The 19,069-nt window shown below is 41.1% G+C and overlaps 1 protein-coding gene across 4 annotated transcripts in view; it reads left to right on the forward strand.

Moving 5' to 3' along the window:
* Window positions 1–357: 357 nt before the first annotated feature.
* The window catches only part of LOC122551698 (R3H domain-containing protein 1), an 85,387-nt gene continuing 66,675 nt past the window's right edge, over window positions 358–19,069 (forward strand). For 2 of the 4 annotated variants that reach the window (XM_043694028.1, XM_043694030.1), the window contains exons 1-3: window positions 358–542; window positions 3,987–4,088; window positions 11,621–11,863. In XM_043694028.1, coding sequence (XP_043549963.1) covers window positions 405–542; window positions 3,987–4,088; window positions 11,621–11,863 — 483 coding nt within the window. In that variant the 5' untranslated portion in view covers window positions 358–404. Of the gene's footprint in view, window positions 543–3,986; window positions 4,089–11,239; window positions 11,359–11,620; window positions 11,864–19,069 lie in introns of those variants that run through there. The other 2 variants (XM_043694029.1, XM_043694031.1) reach the window with 2 other exon arrangements.

Here is a 19,069-nt window from a genome sequence, read left to right on the forward strand (position 1 = left end):
CAGAACATTTTAAGGAAAATGTTGGTACGAAGGAAATTACCTGGTGAGTTAGTTACCTTTGCCTGCTGGAGTGATCCTGAATTAGTTCACTATTTTGACAGAAGAAAATGAAATTAGGCCTGGTATTCCTGGCACTCTGAGTCATGATTTGCCATACCCTCATAATTTTTCCTCAATTTTTCTATGCCTTTCCTTCCTGACTTATTAAGCAACCTGAAGTTTTAGATTTCACTTTCCTTCTTTGCATTCCACTCTCCCTTTGCTTTTCAATCCTAATTGTTCAGATGTAGTAATGCTTATTTTATGAATCTAGTAAAAGTGCTTATTTTATTAATTTAGTTTAAATCACATTTTATTAATTTCCATTGATACACATCAATTTTTTTCCTCCAGGGCAACCATTTATGAATCCAGATGGTACAGCAGTAGTGTATAATCCACCTCCAGCCCAGCAGACTATAAGGAATTCATTGGCTGGTCCTGCACAGCAACCACCACCTGTTCCACAACAGCAGCAAGTAGCAAATCACATCCTTTCTCAGGTTAGCTTATTGTAATTTAAAAGTTCAAAGGTATGAGTGGGAATACAATTTCTACATTAATAATTATTAATGTTGAACTAAATTTTACTGTTGTTATTTTGTTGACTTTACTTCAGTTGGTCATATTTGAGTTGAATAATATAATTAATTATTTCAGTTCGCTCAAAAAAGAGTAATTTTTGTAGTCAACAAAAAATTAAGTTATTGATGGGAGAACTTGGGGAAGATAATGTGTGTTGCGTTGCTGTTTCTAGCCTTGTGCTAAGCAAGTGCCAAGCGTAAAGAAAAGAATGAGCAACATTCATCAGCAGTACAACTGGTTCCTGTTCTGAACTTTGTTTTATTTTAAACAAATTTGTCACTGGGGCTTTCTACCTCAGGATAATCTATTCTGTTACATAATATTTGAATTCTAACTTTGACCATTTTGGAGTTGGACTTGAACATATCTTTGAATTAAAATGTTATATAATTATCTATTTAATCATGGGACTTAGAAAATTATTATGCACTAAGCCAGATTCTTAAAATATTCTTAAGCAGGCAGCCCAGACCATAACTTTGCAATTTGTTTCGGGAGGTGTACAGTAAAATTACCCTGAGTAAGTTAGTGAGGTTATTACCAGGTTTAAAACAGACAAAAATGTATTCACAAAATTGCATAATGAAACACGAAGAATAGAATAAAGAGCCCTGACGGATCTCAGTCTACCCAAACTAGACTTAAGTATGCTGTTCCAAATATACGCAACAGTCCCACTAAGCAAATCCCCATTAAAACACAGTACATAAAGAGTCAGATGCTTACAGATTTAATTTGGAAGGGCAGGAGAGAGTTGTCACACAGCTCCTAGCATTTGAACTCCCAACCAGTCTGGACTGAACTAAACTGCTCAGCTAGAGAGCTGACCACTCCCCTTTCATCCTAGAGGTCACATCTAAAACATGACCATCTTTGGCCTGAAGTCTCATCTGTTTGTATATAAACAAAAGGCCTCTCAAAATCCTTTTCATCTCTGTACCAAACCACTCTGAATGGTTTACTACCCCTCTGAAAAAAATAAAGGACAGAGTATCTTTGAGCCAGAGAAAAGCTTTGAGAAAGAAAGGACTAGCTTTGTGACAAAATGAGCAGGATTAATTGACCCCATATTACAGAGGGTGAATGGGTGGTCAGCCCATATTTGGACAAAATACTGTCCTCCTTGCCATTTTAAAAACTTTTGTTGGCGAATGCTGTCTACACATGACGTGTGTCCTAAACCAGAAAATCTTACCTCCTCTCCCTCCCCAAGTGGACTCTCCAACCTATCCAAACCTCCCTGCCTACTGCCCATTACTTGGGTCCAGGATCCATCAGTATCTTTATTCTGGCCAGCACTTTATGCAACAAAGTTCTGACAGTCTTAAGTCTGCTGTAACTCCAAAAGGTGCCCATCTTCCTGTACTAGTGTAGAAGTCTCTCTCATTACTGATGTAGCCTGCCTGTAACATCTTAGGGTTGCAGAGCAAGCATCTTCTGGTCCAGTTGCCAAGCCATTGAATTTCCGAGAATCTGAGCTGCCCATCTCCCCCAAATATTGCTTCCCCAGTGGTGGTAATATGTTGACTGCCGATGCATATACAAAGCAGGCTGGAATTGGTAATGGGCAACAAGGTCTCATGCGTGCCTTCCAATCTAAAGTGTAAAAGTAGAAGTGGACAATTCAGCCTATCATCCCATCAATCAGTTTAATTGTCGTCGACTGTGCACATCCATAAGGGTATTGAAAGGGTGTGAAGGATGCAAAGATGTCTCTGTACACCAAATACTGAAAGCAAGCATGCAAATGCTTCAAGCAGTTCGGAAAGCAAATAATATGTTAGGTTTCAGACTTCGTTGCAAAAGGATACAAAAGGAAGGAAATCTTAGTACAACTGTGTAGGGCCTTAGTGAGATCACATCTTTATTATTGTGTGCAGTTCTTGTCTCCTGCCTATGAAAAATATACTTGCCATAGAGTGAGTGCAGCAAAAGTATATTAGACTGATTCATGTAATGACAGATTTCTTATGAGAAGAAGTTTGGTCAACTGGGCCCCTATTCACTGGATTTGGAAAAAAATTGATGGGGATCTAATTGAAACATAAAATTGAGGGTAATGTACAGACTGGATGCAGGTACATTTGATTCTCCTAGCAATGGTCTCTGAAAGGATGGATCAGTATCTCAGGATATGCAGTAGGCCATCTTGGACTGAGGTGAGGCAAAATGTCTTCTGAGGATGGTGAACCTGTGGAATTCTCGGCAGGCTGTGGAGGCCATGTTTCTGAATGTGCTTCACAAAGAAATAGGTTTTTTAAAGCCATAAATGACAAGGGGTATGACCGGAGGTGTGTGGCGTTGAGATAGAGGATCAGTCATGATCATTTTGAATGATGAAGCAGCCTCTTTGGGCCAAATGATCTCCTGATACAATTTTCTGTGAGCCTGTTATCTGCATCTTGTCTTAGTTCTATATGGCCACATACTCTTGGCTATCAAAAGTGTATCTATTTATTGAAATTTTCAATGCAGTTAATCTCAGCACCTATTCAAGAAAGTGTTTCAGGTTTCTGCTACTCCTTGTCGTGAACTCTTTCACCAATTTAAAAAAAAAAATTGTATCCTTTCAATTCCTCTTAATCTTAACACCACAGTTAGATCACTCCTTAATCTTGAAAACTAAGGAAATCCTCATCCGCCATCTGCAGTCATCGCAGCTTTTTAACTACCTGTTGAATCTGCACTGCAGGCCCTTCAATGCCAATATACTTCCTTTGTAGTGTGATGCCTAGAACTGATGAAAATACTCCAAGTGGAGTTTAAGCAGAGTTTTATGTAGCTAAACAAAAAAAAACAGCAAATGCTGGAAATTAGAGACAAAAACAGAAGTTTCTGGAAAATCTGAGCAGATCTGGCAGTGAAGATCTGTGGAGAAAAAGCAGAATTAATGATTTGAGTTCTGAAACGTTTACTGTGCTTTCTCTCCACTGCTGCAAGACTTGCTGAGTTTTTTCCAGTAATTTCTGTTTTTGCTTCTATGTAGCTAAAATAAATTATGTTTTGTGCCTTTCCACCTGATTTTTGTGATTTCTGTACTTGAACTCCTAAATTTCTGTATCCCTTCAGTTCTTGCTGCTTTGAATATATTGAAAGTTGATTACAGGAATGCATTTGTAAATTGGGTGAACCAAACCAAACACTAACCTTAAGGAATATTTTGAAGTATTGATTTATTTGTTGCAAAGCGGTTTTACAATAAGCATAAGGATATGAAATGATACTTCTTGACAGTTTTTGGTTATAAAACTTTTAAAAATTGGAGTAATGTGATCTTGTTTTTGTTGAATTACACTGCAACCTTTCGGGCTGTTTTAAGGAGAACTTTGCTAATTTAACTGTGCAAACTATTGCTTCTTCAGCCAATTCGGGCTCTGCAGTCTTCTTCACAGCCTATCCAGTACACTGCGGTCTCTTACCCACCACAACTCCTGCCAGTATCACCCACCCAGCAATACACTGTGGTATAGACACTCAATATTCTATTTTCATCTTTCTGATCTGTAGTTTGTAGACATGTATGTCTGTCTTTTCACTGTTGCTTGTAATTTTACGTACTTGCTATGTCTTACTCTTGATGATGCTGAAGAGGTTTTTAAATTTAGTTTCTTTATATAAGCATTTATTCTTTAAGATGATTAAAGAATTATCTTAATAGTATTTCTTTAGTTGAAATCCATACTTAAATTCAGGTAGTAAAGCGTCTTCTTGGTAGAGCTCAAGTTGACTTTTTAAAAAGTACCCATTCTAGTCATAGTTGAAAAACCTGTCAGAAGGGACGATATTTTAACCAAAAGATACTGCCCTCAAATTTCATTATGCTTTTTATTTCTTGTATTTAAAAAAGCCGAAAACTAATTACTTCCAACAGAAGCTGTTGTTAGTTTACTTTGTGTTTACATTTACAATGAAAAATTCAGCAAAGTTGCCGTTGACTTAGTTTACTGCTACTGCAAATGAATTGCTTAATTATAATACACTTAAGCCCATGTAAGCTCACTCAGACTAAGACTTAACTAAAAATATTTTTGGTTGGGTTTAAGGTAAAAGTAGCTTATATTCCTAAGTTAAACAAGAAGCATGCAACACATGATTAATGTAAAAGCTATTTGATTTCATAGTTTTGCTTTGTCCCTACCTTTATCTCAAGTACAAAATGCTAGTTTCTTATGTATAATTGCAATAGAACTGAAGTGAAATCTATTGATTTCCATTATGGGTGCATCCAAGAGTGTCTCCACAACTGGGCACACAACCTGCGATTGCCTGAGTGCCGATCCTTGATCCTTTATTTCATTTTTTATTTAATTTCAAACATTGGGCAAGTACCCTGAGCATGGACATAAGCATCAACAAAAGAGATGGAGATAAAGTGTGAATATTCCTTATTGATTTTGAAGTATGAATATTAATAATGAAGTATAAAGTCCAAAGAAATCTATTTTACTGAGTGATTTGTCACCCAGATGACTTAAAATGTGAGGAGGTATAGGCCATTTGGTCTGTTGAGCCCATCAATACTGGGTCCTGTGAGATATCCTCATTTTGCTTTATGCCAGTGTATATAGACTGAGGCAACCTTATCTTTCCTCACTTGCCAGCCCAGGAATCAGTCTGGTAAATCTTTGCTGCATTGCCTTAATGGTATGTATCTCCTTGTTTTGGTAAAAAGACCAAAACTCTGCACAATACTCCAAATGTGCTCTTATCAAGCTCCTGTACAACTGCTGTGAGACTTCTTGGTCCTGTACTCAAACACGTATGCAATGAAGGCCAAATACCATTTGCATTCTCAACTGCTTACAGTGCCTGCATACTTGCTTTCAGTGATGAGTGGACAAAGACATGCCAGTCCCTTTGTACATTTAATATTTTCCAACCTATCATGATTTAGATTATCTGCCATTTTGTTTCTCCTACACATTTTTCCAAGTTTTACTGCATCTGCCATGTATTTTACCATTCATTCAAATTATCTAAATGGCCCTTTGCATCTCCCCCATCATTCTCACTCTAACCTAGTTTGTGTTATCAGCAGATGAGGAAATATTACACTTGATTCCTTCATCTAAATTGTTGTTATGTTGTGAATAGCTTGCGACCAAGCCGTGATTATGTCGATACCCCCATTGACACTGCCTTCATTTCTGAAAAATACCAGTTATTCCAAACTTGTGTTTCCTGCATGCCAACCAATTCACAGTCCATGCCAGTATCCCAAAGACTTTGATTTTTGCCAACTAATTTCAAAGTGGCACTTCAAAAACTTACTGATAATCCAAGTTCTCAAAAAGCTCCTTCTGTTTTATAAGTGCATGTTGAGTTGATGTAATATCGTTAATTTTTTTTTTTATAAGTATCCTGTTATCACATTCTTTATAACAAATGCCAGCATTTTCCCTGTTCCGTTAGGCTAACTGGTCTGTGTACATTCTGGTTTACCCACTTCCTCCCCTTTTAAACAGCAGAGTTGCATTACATGCCTCCTCTAATTTGCTGAGGCTGTTCCAGAATTTAAAGAATTTGGAAGGTGACAGCCAATGCAACTTCCGTGGCTATCTCCTTGATTATTTTAATTTCTCCAGCGTTATTTATTTACTAATACTAATAACAAAGACAAAGAACAAAGAAAATTTACAGCTCAGAAGCAAGCCCTTCGGCCCTCCAAGCCTGAGCTGATCCAAATGTACTGTCTAAACCTGTTGCCCATTTCCAAAGTATCTGTATCCCTCTGCTCCCTCCTACTCGTGCATCTGTCCAGACGCAATAGACAATAGGTGCAGGAGTAGGCCATTCTGCCCTTCGAGCCAGCACCACATTCATTATGATCACGGCTGATCATCCTCAATCAGTATCCTGTTCCTGCCTTAGCCCCATAACTCTTGATTCCACTATCCTTAAGAGCTCTATCCAACTCTTTTTCTTGAAAGTATCCAGAGACTTGGCCTCCACAGCCTTCTGGGGCAGAGCATTCCATACACCCACCACTCTCTGGGTGAAGAAGTTTCTCCTCAACTCTGTTCTAAGTGGCCTACCCCTTATTCTTAAATGAATCTACTGTGTCTGCCTCTACTACTAATTCTGGCAATGCGTTACAGATGCCCACCACCCTCTGTGTGAAGTACTTGCCGCGTGTATCCCCCCCTTAAACTTTCTACCTCTCACCTTGAAAGCCTGACCTCTCGTTATTGAATCCTTCATCCTAGGGAAAAAGCTTGTCTCTATCCACCCTGTCTATACCCTTCATGATTTTGTAAACCTCTATCAGGTTCTCCCCCAATCTCCTTTTTTCTAATGAAAACGAACCTAACTTAGTCAACCTCTCTTCATAGCTAGCACCTTCCATACCAAGCAACATCGTTGTAAACCTTCTCTGCACTCTCTCCAAAGCGTCCACATCTGTTTGGTAATGTGGCGACCAAAACTGTACATTGGTTCAGCAGCATTTAGAATACTATGTCTTGTACAATTTTAACATGACTTGCCAGCTCTTATACTGATCACCCCGTCCAATGAAAGCAAATATACCATAGGCCTTGTTGACCACTCTATCCACCTGTGCAGCAACCTTCAGCATACAAAGGACCTGCACTCCCTGATCTCTCTGCCCATCAACTTTTTCCAAGGCTCTTCCGTTCATTGTATAATTTGCTCTGGAATTAGTCTTGTTTAAATGCATCACCTCACATTTGTCTGGATTGAAATCCATCTGCCACTTTTCCACCCATCCATCTAACTAGAATACCCTGCACACCATGTGACTTCACTTTCTCCATTAGTCTACCATGGGGAACCTTATCAAATGCCTTACTAAAGTCCATGCATATGATATCAACAGCCCGTCCTTTATCTATCAACTTGGTCACTTCCTCGAAGAACTCTAGTAAGTTGGTAAGGCACAATTTCTCCCCCACAAAACCATGTTGCCTATCACTGATAAGCTCATTCTTTTTTAAATATAAATAGATCTCCAGCAACTTTTCCACCACCGACGTCAGGCTCACTGGTCTGTAGTTACCCGGAATATCCCTACTACATGTCTTGTACAGGGGGACAACATGAGCAACCTTCCAATCCTCTGGCACGTCACCTGTATTTAAGGATGCTACAAAGATATCTGTCAGGGCCCCAGCTATTTCCTCTCTCACCTCCCTCAGCAACCTGGGATAGATCCCATTTGGTCCTGGGGATTTGTCCAACTTAATAACCTCTAGCCTACCCAACACATCTTCCCTACTTATGTCAACGTGATCCATACAAGTCAAACTTCTATCTCTAATCTCAGCGTTCATCATGTTTTTCTCCTCAGTGATCACTGCAAAGTAATCATTCAGAATCTCCCCCATTCCATCAGGTTCAATACACAGCCTTTCTTCATTTTCCTTTAGTGGACCAATCCTTTCTGGAGTTACCCACTTGCTTCTTATATAAGAATAAAGTGCTTTGGGATTCTGCTTAATTGGGCTCGCTAAAGTTATTTCATGACCCCTTTTAGCCCGCTTGATTCCTTGTTTAAGACTTGTCCTACTCTTCTGATATTCCTCCGGGGCCCGTTCTATTCTTAGCTGCCTAGACCTTATGTATGCTTCCCTTTTCCTCTTGGCTCATCTGACAATTTCTCCTGTCATCCACGGTTCACCAATCTTGACCTTCCTATCCTTTGCTTTCAATGGGACATGCCTCTCCTGCACTACCGTTAATCTATCTTTGAAAGCCTCCCACATATCAAATGTCGACTTCCCTTCAAATAGTTATGTCCAATCCACATTTCCCAGCTCCTGCCTAATTTTGATAAAATTGGCCTTGGCCCACTTTAGTACTCTTCCCTTAGGACCACTCTCATCTTTATCTACGAGTATTCTAAAACTTACAGAATTGTGGTCACTGTTCCCAAAGAATTCCCCCACTGCAACTTCTACCACCTGTCCTGGCTCGTTCCCCAGTACCAAGTCCAATATGGACTCTTCCCTCGTAGGACTATTGACATACTGCTCGAGAAAACTCTCCTGGATGTTTTTTACAAATTCTATCCCATCCAGACCTCTCTGATGCTAAGTGAATCCCAGTCAATGTTGGGAAAATTAAAATCTCCCATCACCACTCCCCTATTGCCTCCACATCTTTCTGTGATCTGTTTACCCATTTGTTCTTCTACCTCACACTCACTGTTGGGAGGCCTGTGATACAGCCCCAACAATGTAACTGCACCCTTCTTATTTCTCAGCTCCACCCATAATGCCTCACTACCCAAGACCTCCATCGTGTCCTCCTTTAGCACAGCCGTGATATCATTCCTGATCAGCAATGCAACTCCGCCTCCCCTTTTACTTCCCTCCCTGTCATGTCTGAAGCACCTACATCCTAGAATATTTAGTTGCCAATCATTTCCTTCCTTCAATCAAGTCTCTGTGATTGCAATAACGTCATACTCCCAGGCACCAATCCAAGTCCTAAGTTCATCTCCCTTTCACACTATACTCCTTGCATTGAAGTTGATGCACTTCAGGCCGTCAGTTCTTTTGCGATCTTCTGCTCTCTGCCGACTCCCTTTTATTCATGCTATTTTCATGATTCTTACAGTTTCCACGTCGCTGTCTACTTGTTTTCTCTTCTGGTTCCCAGCCCCCTGCCACATTAGTTTAAACCTCTCCAACAGCAGTAGCAAAAACTCGCCCAAAGACATTGGTTCTAGTCTGGTTCAGATGTAGACCATCAATTTTGTAATAGTCCCACCTTCCCCAGAACTGGTCCCAATGTCCAACAAATCTGAACCCCTCCCTCCTATGCCATCCCTCAAGCCACGTGCTCATCCTGCCTATTTTTTGATTTCTACGCTGACTAGTACATGGCACTGGTAGTAATCCCGAGATCACTACCTTTTGAAGTCCTCCTCTTTAACTTCTCTCCTAGCTCCCTGAGCGTCGGAGGCTGAGGGGTGACCTTATAGAGGTTTACAAAATTATGGGGGCATGGATAAATAGACAAAGCCTTTTCCCTGGGGTCTGGGAGTCCAGAATGAGAGGGCATAGGTTTAGGGTGAGAGGGGAAAGATATAAAAGAGACCTAAGGAGCAACTTTTTCACAGAGGGTGGTACATGTATGGAATGAGCTGCCAGAGGAAGTGGTGGAGGCTGGTACAATTGTGACATTTAAGAGGCATTTGGATGGGTATATGAATAGGAAGGGTTTGGAGGGATATGGGCCAGGTGCTGGCAGGTGAGACTAGATTGGGTTGGGATATCTGGTCAGGATGGACGGGTTGGACCAAAGGGTCTGTTTCCATGCTGTACATCTCTATGACTCTCTAACTTCATCCTGTTTTTTCCTTGTATCGTTGGTGCCTATATGTACCAAGATAACTGGCTGTTCACCCTTCCCTTTTAGAATGTTCTGCAGCCGATTGGTGACATCCCTGACCCAAGCACCTGGGAAGCAACATACCATCCGGGAGTCCTGTTTTTGGCCACAGAACCGCCTATCTACTCCCCTTATAATAGAATCCCTTATGACTGTGGCCCTAATATCCTTTTGATTCCTCCTTCTCAATGGTCCTTGCTTCCTGAGTACTTCTGGGAAGTTTTTTTTGTCTTTTATGAAGTTAGAACAAAATTAATTGGTTAATTGCCCTGCTATTTCCTTGTTCTCCATTATCATAGAATGGAAACAGTGTGGAAACAGGCCATTTGGCGCAACAAGTCCACACCGACCCTCCGAAGAGAAACCCAACCAAAACTGTTCCCCTTCCCTATGACTCTACTTTAGCCCTGATGAATGCACCTAACTTACATGTCCCTGAATGCTATGAGCAATTTAGCATGGCCAATTCACCTAACCTGCTCATCTTTGGACTGTGGGAGGAAACTGGAACACCACAAGGAAACCCACGCTGACTCTGGGAGAATGTGCAAACTGAACACAGTCGCTGGAATCGAACCCAGGTGCCTGGCTCTGTGAGGCAGTAGTGCTAACCACTGAGCCACCATGCTCAGAATTATGACTGTTAGGGGCCTACATTTGTCTTCACTTTAAAACCCTTTGCAAGCTCATAAAAGCAGACTGTAAGTTTGTTTTCTGCTGTACTTTTTGCTTCTTAATCAACTTCATGGTCTTGCTGTGCTGCATTCTGAACTCAACCAGTTCAGTCTTGCTTTTTTCCTTTTGGCAACTTTGTGATGCCTCTTTGGGTCTAACACTGTCCGTAATTTATTTTGAACTGTAATATAAACGTAGCATTAAAAAAATTGCATTATGGATAAAGTGCAGTCAGTATATTTGGCAGAAGGCCTGTGTAAATTTCTACGCTATATGGGATATGTTGAAATCTCTCTCAAGTCAGTGCCATAACACTCATCTTCCTTCATATATATTGATATGTTCCTCGCCCACAATTTCTAATATGACTGAGAGATCTAGACTAATGGGCCAGGGATATTAATTTAGATTATTTGATGGCAACTTGGGAATTTTTCATTCAGTTTGTTTGAATAACTTGGAATTATTTCAAAAAAATTGCTTACAGCAGTAGTGGTGATCATTTAACTAATGGATTATTAAAAAAAAAATCTGATTCATTAAGGTCCCTTTTAGGGAAGGAAATCTGACATATTTTCTCAGTTTAGGACCTAGACATCTCAGACCCACAGCAATATGGGCAAATGTTAACTGCTCTTTGAAATGGCCTAGCAAACAGCTCAGTTGAGAAGAAGGTGGCTCTCAACCCCCAGTGTCTCAAAGGCAAGTACAATTGGGTAATATATGCTGGCCTTGCCAGTGATACCAATTTTCTCTGAATGATTGGGAAATCACAACCTCTCTCTCTTGAACTTAGTTACTTTTTAATACAAAGAGGTGTTTTTCGTAGTATTAAATTGGACCTTTATTCAGAAAGGCTTAATAAGCATCAGCATGCCATTGGTTATGTAGAATAAGAGGAAATGTGCCAATTACTCATTCAGTTCTAGTTTAATTATAACTTTTTTTTTATTTTTTCATGCAGCAAGAAAGTCTTGGAGCCCAGTTTAGCCAGATGAGCCTTGGCCGTCAGCCATCTGCTGAAGCTCCAGATAGCCACACTGCCATATTCCCATCATCTGTCGTGCTTCAGCCACAACAGCAGCCTGGATTTATTATGGCATCTCCAGGACAGCCACTTCCTACATCTAACTATTCTGCCTCTGGTCCATCAGTTAATCAACAGGTGCTTCAACAGCAGGGATATGTGCAGCAACCTATGCAGCAGGTAAAAACAAGACGCAGCATACCATTTTTCTGCTATCCTCCTTCACTTAATTAGTTTTAAAAAATCTTTAACTATCTACAAGTTTGTTGTGGTCTTTTCAAGAATCTTTTCCAGCTGCCACTGCAAACCTTCCCACCCAATTTTTCCTGCAACTCGTGTTTGATAAGTAGCTTCCAACGCTTTCTTTGTTAATTCTCTCATCTTCTGTTTCAGCTCAATTTCTGCTATGAATCCATTAGTTAATTACATCCAGATTGAACTTGAGGACCTCCGAAAGCACAAGTGGCACTTTTTTTTAAAAGGATGGATCTTTTCATTTTGCATTTACTCAGACAGCCCAGCTCTCATGCACAAAGCAACCCCACTGTCCCATGGCTGAACACTTTAACTGCCCCTCCCACTTCCCCCAAGGACATGCAGGTCTCGGGCCGTCTCCTTCGCCAAACTCTTGCCAGCTGCCGCCTGGAGGAAGAACACCTCATCTTACACCTTGGGACCCTCCAACCACACTGGATCAATGTAAAATTCACCAGTTTCCTCATTTCCTCACCTTTCCCCCACCCTGCCACCTTATCCCAGATCCAACCTTAGACCTTATTCAGAAAGGCTTAATGAGCATCAGCATGCCATTGGTTTTTCATCTACCTATCATCCTCTCAGCTACCCTGCGCCCCCCGCCCAATTTATCTCTCAGCTTCCTTACCCCACAAGCCTCATTCCTGATGAAGGGCTTATGCCTGAAACATTGATTCTCCTGCTCCTAGGATGCTGCCTGACAGGCTGTGCTTTTCCAGCACCGCACACTCTATTCTGATCCCCAGCATCTGCAGTCCTCACTTGCTCCTAGCCCAAATAAATACACAGCTAATAGTGTAAAGGAAAGCTTGCATGCAGTGACTTTGTTTTTAACGACACTTGTTTATATTCTTCTTGTGAAGGACAAATTTTATGTTCTAGTTGAGGTGCATTACTGTCAGAGAATGGAACTAAGTTGCCATTAAACACTATTCAGTGAATTGCTGCAGGAATATATGGAGGGTAAAGTTTTTACATTACCTTGGCAATGTTCCTCAGTACCAGGTTATGATGTGCCCATAACGCATTTATGTCAGATACACTGTCTTTGATTCCTCATTTGATGTTGGATTCTGTGTAGTTCTTTGCAGCGTCCTTGTTTGCCCCAGGTCTAAAGTTTAGATTATGCAAAATTATGTTCAGTTTGAATATGGTCAGGTATCAGAAGAAAGATTGGAACTTTCAAGGATGTTGTTACTTGGATCTATTACAATCTAATGGTGTACATCTCTGACTCTAAGTATCTCTTGAGAATGGACTTTGTCAGGCTAAGTTCCTTTGTGTGCATTGTTTATTATTCACTTTATTAGGATTAGGCTGGTAAAATGATCTACTTAATTGGGTTTAAACTATATCAGAAATCAGTTATTAGAGGCAGCATAAACCTTAAGCATATAGAGCCAGGCAGTGGTAGCATGCTGACTCGGAGGTCAATAGATCCAAAAACTACACTTGGCTATTTAGGGAGTTGCAGGGTTTTTGTAGTGCAGTGACAATGTCACTATTTCTGGGCCAGGGGGTTCCAATTCCAGTTTCACATGGCCTAGAGGTTAAAAATCAAACAACACCAGATTGCAGTCCAACAGGTTTATTTGAAAGTATAACAATTTATGCAATGTATCAGACAAACTTAGATGGCTCTTTAGTCTTTAATCACTTCGAATGAGGATGCAGTGATTGACATGTAAATCCCAGAATTTCTTTTAAGTCACTGCCCTGAGATAACTTGGTTTAATTTGTATCTGATTAAAGATGACATCTCCACTCAGACAAAGTGTGAGGTTACAATCTATCTGTATCCCAACCTGGAGTCAGACTGGTTTTATTTCCAAAGTAGGAATCTATCAAATGCCACATTGACAGACTGCTGACAGATTGTGCTTTTGGAATAAAATAGAATGCATCTGCAAATACTCTCTCAGACTTGCGTGTGTGTGTGGAAGAGAAGGAGAGGGTAAGTGTGAGAGATAGAATATATGCCTGTGAGAGCATGAGAGTGGGTCTGTGTGAGTGTGTATGTCTATGTGCTATGTGGTGGGGTCACACATAGTGTGACATGAATCCAAGATCCCAGTTGAGGCTGTCGTCATGGGAACTTGGCCATCAGCCTCTGTTTGGCAACCCTATGTTGTTGTGTATCCTGAAGTCTGCCTTGGAGGACATTCACCTGAAGATAGCGGTCAAGGACATTTGACCTCTGAGGGCCTCCCCACTTGGGAGGGAACATCCCTGCCTGCTGATTGCTGTGCGGTGTCATTTATCCATTGTCATAGCGTCTGCATGGTTTTGTTACTATATCATGCCTTGGGGCATCCTTGCCTCTAGCTGATGAGTGTGCCAACGTTGGCAGAGTCACATGAATACCTGCCACGCATGTAGTGGGTGGTGTGCCGAAGTGTAATTGTAGTATCCATCTCAGACACATCTTGCAGTGGTTGCTATGATAGGGTTGTATTGTGTTGTGGTCAATGTTGTCCTGAAGGCTGGGTAGTTTGCTGTGAACAATATTTAAGTTTTGGTGGTTGTTTTAAAGGCGAGACGTGGAAGGTTAGGGAAGGTCTTGGCAAGGTGCTAATCCTTGTCAATAATGTGTTATTAACTGCAAAGAACTTGGCGTAGTCTCCACTCCCATGTAGTACTGGACGATGATGAGTATCCTAATGGTCATATCCCATGTCCGTCTCCTGAGGAGGTCATTGCAGTTTCTAGCTGTGGCACATCGGTTTGGCGATTGATGAGTTGAGCATTATAAGCTGTTATGAGGGTGCCGTTCAGGACTACGGATCATGAACCCACTCAAGTCAACCTACAATACTGACTATGCTGAGAGACCTATCCGTCATATCCCCGTAAACTACTCAATCATCTCTTCTATCAACTCTACAGCAGGTGCCGTAACCTTGAAATTGAGATGGAGTCCACATTCTCCGCTTTCGCTTAAGATACAGCAGTACAGCTACAAGACACTGCCAAGCAGACGCGGCGACATAACTATATCACCAACATGCACATTAAGTGTAAGACAGACTGAAGATGCTGAAGGATGCCCTCATAAGAGCAGGATACAATGCTCAATTCACTGATCGACAGTTCCGACACGTCACAGCGAAAAACCATAATGACCTCAGGAGACAGGCACAGGATACGACCGATAGGGTACCTTTTGTCATCTGGTACTTTTCGGGTGCGGAGAAACTATGCCATGTTCTTTGCAGCCTGCAACACATCGATAAGGATGAGCACCTCTCCACAATCTTTCCTATGGCTCCACTCCTCCCCTTTAAACAACTGCCAAACCTTAAACAGACTGTTGTTGGCAGCAATTCATTGACCACAACACCATACAACCCTGTCATGGCAGCAACTGCAAGACATGTCAGTCTATCGACATGGATACTAACATTAGATGTGGGAACACCACCCGCCACGTGTGTGGCAGGTACTAGTGACGCGGCCAACGTTGTCGATGTCATACACTGCAGATGAGGATGACCCGAGGCATGGTGTATTGGCAAAATCATGCAGATGCTACGACAATGGATAAATGGACACCATCACCAAAACACTTCAGTGATCAAGGATATTCAGCCTCTGATCTTCATGCAAATGTTGTCCAAGATGGATACGCAACAACAACATGTCGCCTAGCAGAGGCTGATAGCCAAGTTCATAACCCATGAGGACGGTCTCATCCGGGACCTTGGGTTCATGTCACGCTACAGGTGACCCCATCACACTAGCAGACATGCTCACATATAAGTTAATGGGGTGTATTCTATTTTGTTCAAAAAGCACAGGCAATCCATTTTTTAGATTCCTACTTTGGAAATAAATCCAGTCTGACTCTAGATTGGGATACAGACAGATCCTAATCTCACACCTTTCATGCACTGTCTGAGCTGAGATGTCACTTTTTTTTTTTAAGATTGATGAAACCTTAAGTTATCTCAGGGCAGTGACTTCAAAGAAATTTTGGGATTTACATATGAATCAATCAAAACCTACATCTTCATTCCAAGTGATAAAGACTTAACAGCCATTTGGGTTTGTCTTAATACATCACATCTGTTGTATGACACTTTGGTCTTTTACTTATAAATTCTATGTTCTATGTATTCTGCCCAACTCACTATCTGACAAAGGAGCAGCCCTCTGAAAGCTTGTACTTTGAAATAAACCTGTTGGACTATAACCTGGTATGGTGTGATTTTGTCCACCCCAATACAGCACCAGCACCTCCACATCAGATGTCCAAACAGATGGATTAAAAATGATTTTTTGAAACTTGTTGATTGGTGGACTGATAATTGTCAAACATTTCTATTACATACCATTTGCTATACAATTGCTGCCCATGCAAATGTCTTTGCAAATGTCACAATTTCTGTCTGATGCTCATACGTAATCTGTTGATGTCCCCAGCCAATGAAAATATGACCCATTGGTTGTATTGTGTTGCGGTCAATGTTGACTATATGATTAAGTCAATATGACTAATGTTGTCAATATGACTAAGTGTGGCATTATTCTCACCAATACTTCTGGTAAACATACTGACATATCACAGATTTAATGGATAATTTTAAGAAAACATGACTGTAGACTTCACACTCCTGATCAGCGTTTATATAATGATAGGCTAAGGTGGAACACTTGAGCATTTTTGGTTGCTTCCCGATAGGAAGTGTGTGGTTGCATTCGAGAGGATTTGGAGGAGATTCACCAGGATGTTGCATGGGCTGGAGCAATTCAGCTATGAAGAGAGACCGGATAGATTGGTGGTGTTTTCCTTAGAGCAGAGAAGGCTGAGGAGGAACCTGATTGACGTATACAGAAGTATGAGGGGCATAGATGAGAAACTTTTCTCCCTTTTGTGGAGTGACCATTAACATGAGGACTCAGTTTTAAGGTAAGGAGCAGGAGGTTCAAAGGGATTTGAGGAAATATATTTTTCACCTAGCCAATTGAGAATTTGGAACTCTGCTGAAAAGGGTGGTCAAGGTAGAATCCTCAAACCAAAAAAAAGACTAAGTATTTAGATGAACAGTTGAAATGCCCTAGCACAAAAAGCTACAGGTCATGTGCTGGAAGTTGGGATTAAAAACATGATGGCTGGGGATGTGGTAGGCCAAAGAGTCTTTATCTATACTGTGTAAATTCTGAGGCTCCCAATTTATTATAAATGTTATTGGACCCAAGGTGCTCTGATTTTTCAGTTGCTGATTGCGCGATTAACTTCAGTGATGAAACCAAAGAGTTTACCAAAAAAATTAAGTTCTAGGTTTTTAGAAATTTTCTGATGTAACACTTGACACAATGGTCAATGCTATAAAAAGTTTGTATTTCAAATCTCTGAATAACAGCTATTAGTTTGGGTGTGCCATTTGATTAGCACTTATGGAAATTTGTAGTCATGTTTTAGAGTCTTCAAGCTATTGGGAAATACATATTAAACAAAGAACAAAGAAAATTTACAGCCCAGGTACAGGTCCTTCGGCTCTCCAAACCTGAGTTGATCCAAATGTATTGTCTAAACCTGTCGGTTAATTCCTAAGTATTTGTATCCCTATGCTCCCCACCTACTCATCTATCTGTCCAGATACATCTTAAATGAATCTACCATGCCCGCCTCTACCACCTCTGCTGGCAATGCGTTCCAGACACCCACCACCCTCTGTGTAAAGTACTTGCCGCGTGTATCCCCCTTAAACTTTCCACCTCTCAACTTGAAGGCATGACCTCTGGTTATTGAATCCTTCACTCTGGAGGAAAAAGCTTGTCTCTATCCATCCTGTCTATACCCTTCATGATTTTGTAAACCTCAATCATGTCCCCCCTCAATCTCCTTTATTCTAATGAAAATAAACCTAACCTACTCAACCTCTCTTCATAGCTAGCACCTTCTATACCAGGCAAGATCCTCGTAAACCTTCTCTGCACCCTCTCCAAAGCATCCACATCCTTTTGGTAATGTGGTGACCAGAATTGTACACAGTATTCTAAATGCTGCCGAACCAGCTCTTATACTGAACACCCCGTCCAATGAAGGCAAGCATCCTATATGCCTTCGTGACCACTCTATCCACCTGTGCAGCAACCTTCAGGGTACAATGGACCTACACTCTCAGATCTCTTTGCCCATCAACTTTTCCCAAGTTTCTTCCGTTCATTCTATAATTTGCTTTAGAATTAGTCTTGCCTAAATGCATCACCTCACATTTGTCTGGATTGAAATCCATCTGCCACTTTTCCACCCACCTCTCCAGTCTGTCCATATCCTCCTGTATTCTTTGACAGTCCCTTATGCTTTCTGCTACTCCACCAATCTTCGTGTCATCTGCAAACTTGCTGATCATACCAACAGTGCCCTCTTCCAGATCATTTATGTATATCACAAACAACAGTGGCCCCAACACTGACCCCTGCGGAACACCACTGGTCACCTTTCTCCATTTCGAGAAACTCCCTTCAACGACTACTCTCTTGTTTCCTATTGCTCAACCAGTTCTTTATCCATCTAACTAGAATACCCTGCACACCATGTGACTTCACTTTCTCCATTAGTCTACCATGGGGAACCTTATCAAATGCCTTACTAAAGTCCATGCATATGACATCAACAGCCCTTCCTTCATCCATCAACTTGGTCACTTCCTCGAAGAACTCTGTTAGGTTGGTAAGGCACGATTTCTCCCCCACAAAACCATGTTGCCTATCACTGATAAGCCCATTCTTTTCTAAATATAAATCGATCCTATCCCTCAGTACCCTCTCCAGCAAATTTCCCACCACCGACGTCAGGCTCACTGGTCTATAGTTACCCGGAATATCCCTACTACACGTCTTGTACAGGGGAACAACATGAGCAACCTTCCAATCCTCTGGCACGTCACCTGTATTTAAGGATGCCATAAAGATATCTGTCAGGGCCCCAGCTATTTCCTCTCTCGCCTCCCTCAGCAACCTGGGATAGATCCCATTTGGTCCTGTGGACTAGTCCATCTTACTAAATACATAATTGTTTTATTTTTCAAGTTTATTTTGTGTACGTGCATTTAAAAAATGCATGCTGATTGTTTAAACACAACAAATTGAGTGGAGGAAGGAATATAACTGAGGTAGTCTTTGTGA

The sequence above is a fragment of the Chiloscyllium plagiosum genome, chromosome 7 (genome assembly GCF_004010195.1).
Source record: "Chiloscyllium plagiosum isolate BGI_BamShark_2017 chromosome 7, ASM401019v2, whole genome shotgun sequence".
Classification (NCBI taxonomy): domain Eukaryota; kingdom Metazoa; phylum Chordata; class Chondrichthyes; order Orectolobiformes; family Hemiscylliidae; genus Chiloscyllium; species Chiloscyllium plagiosum.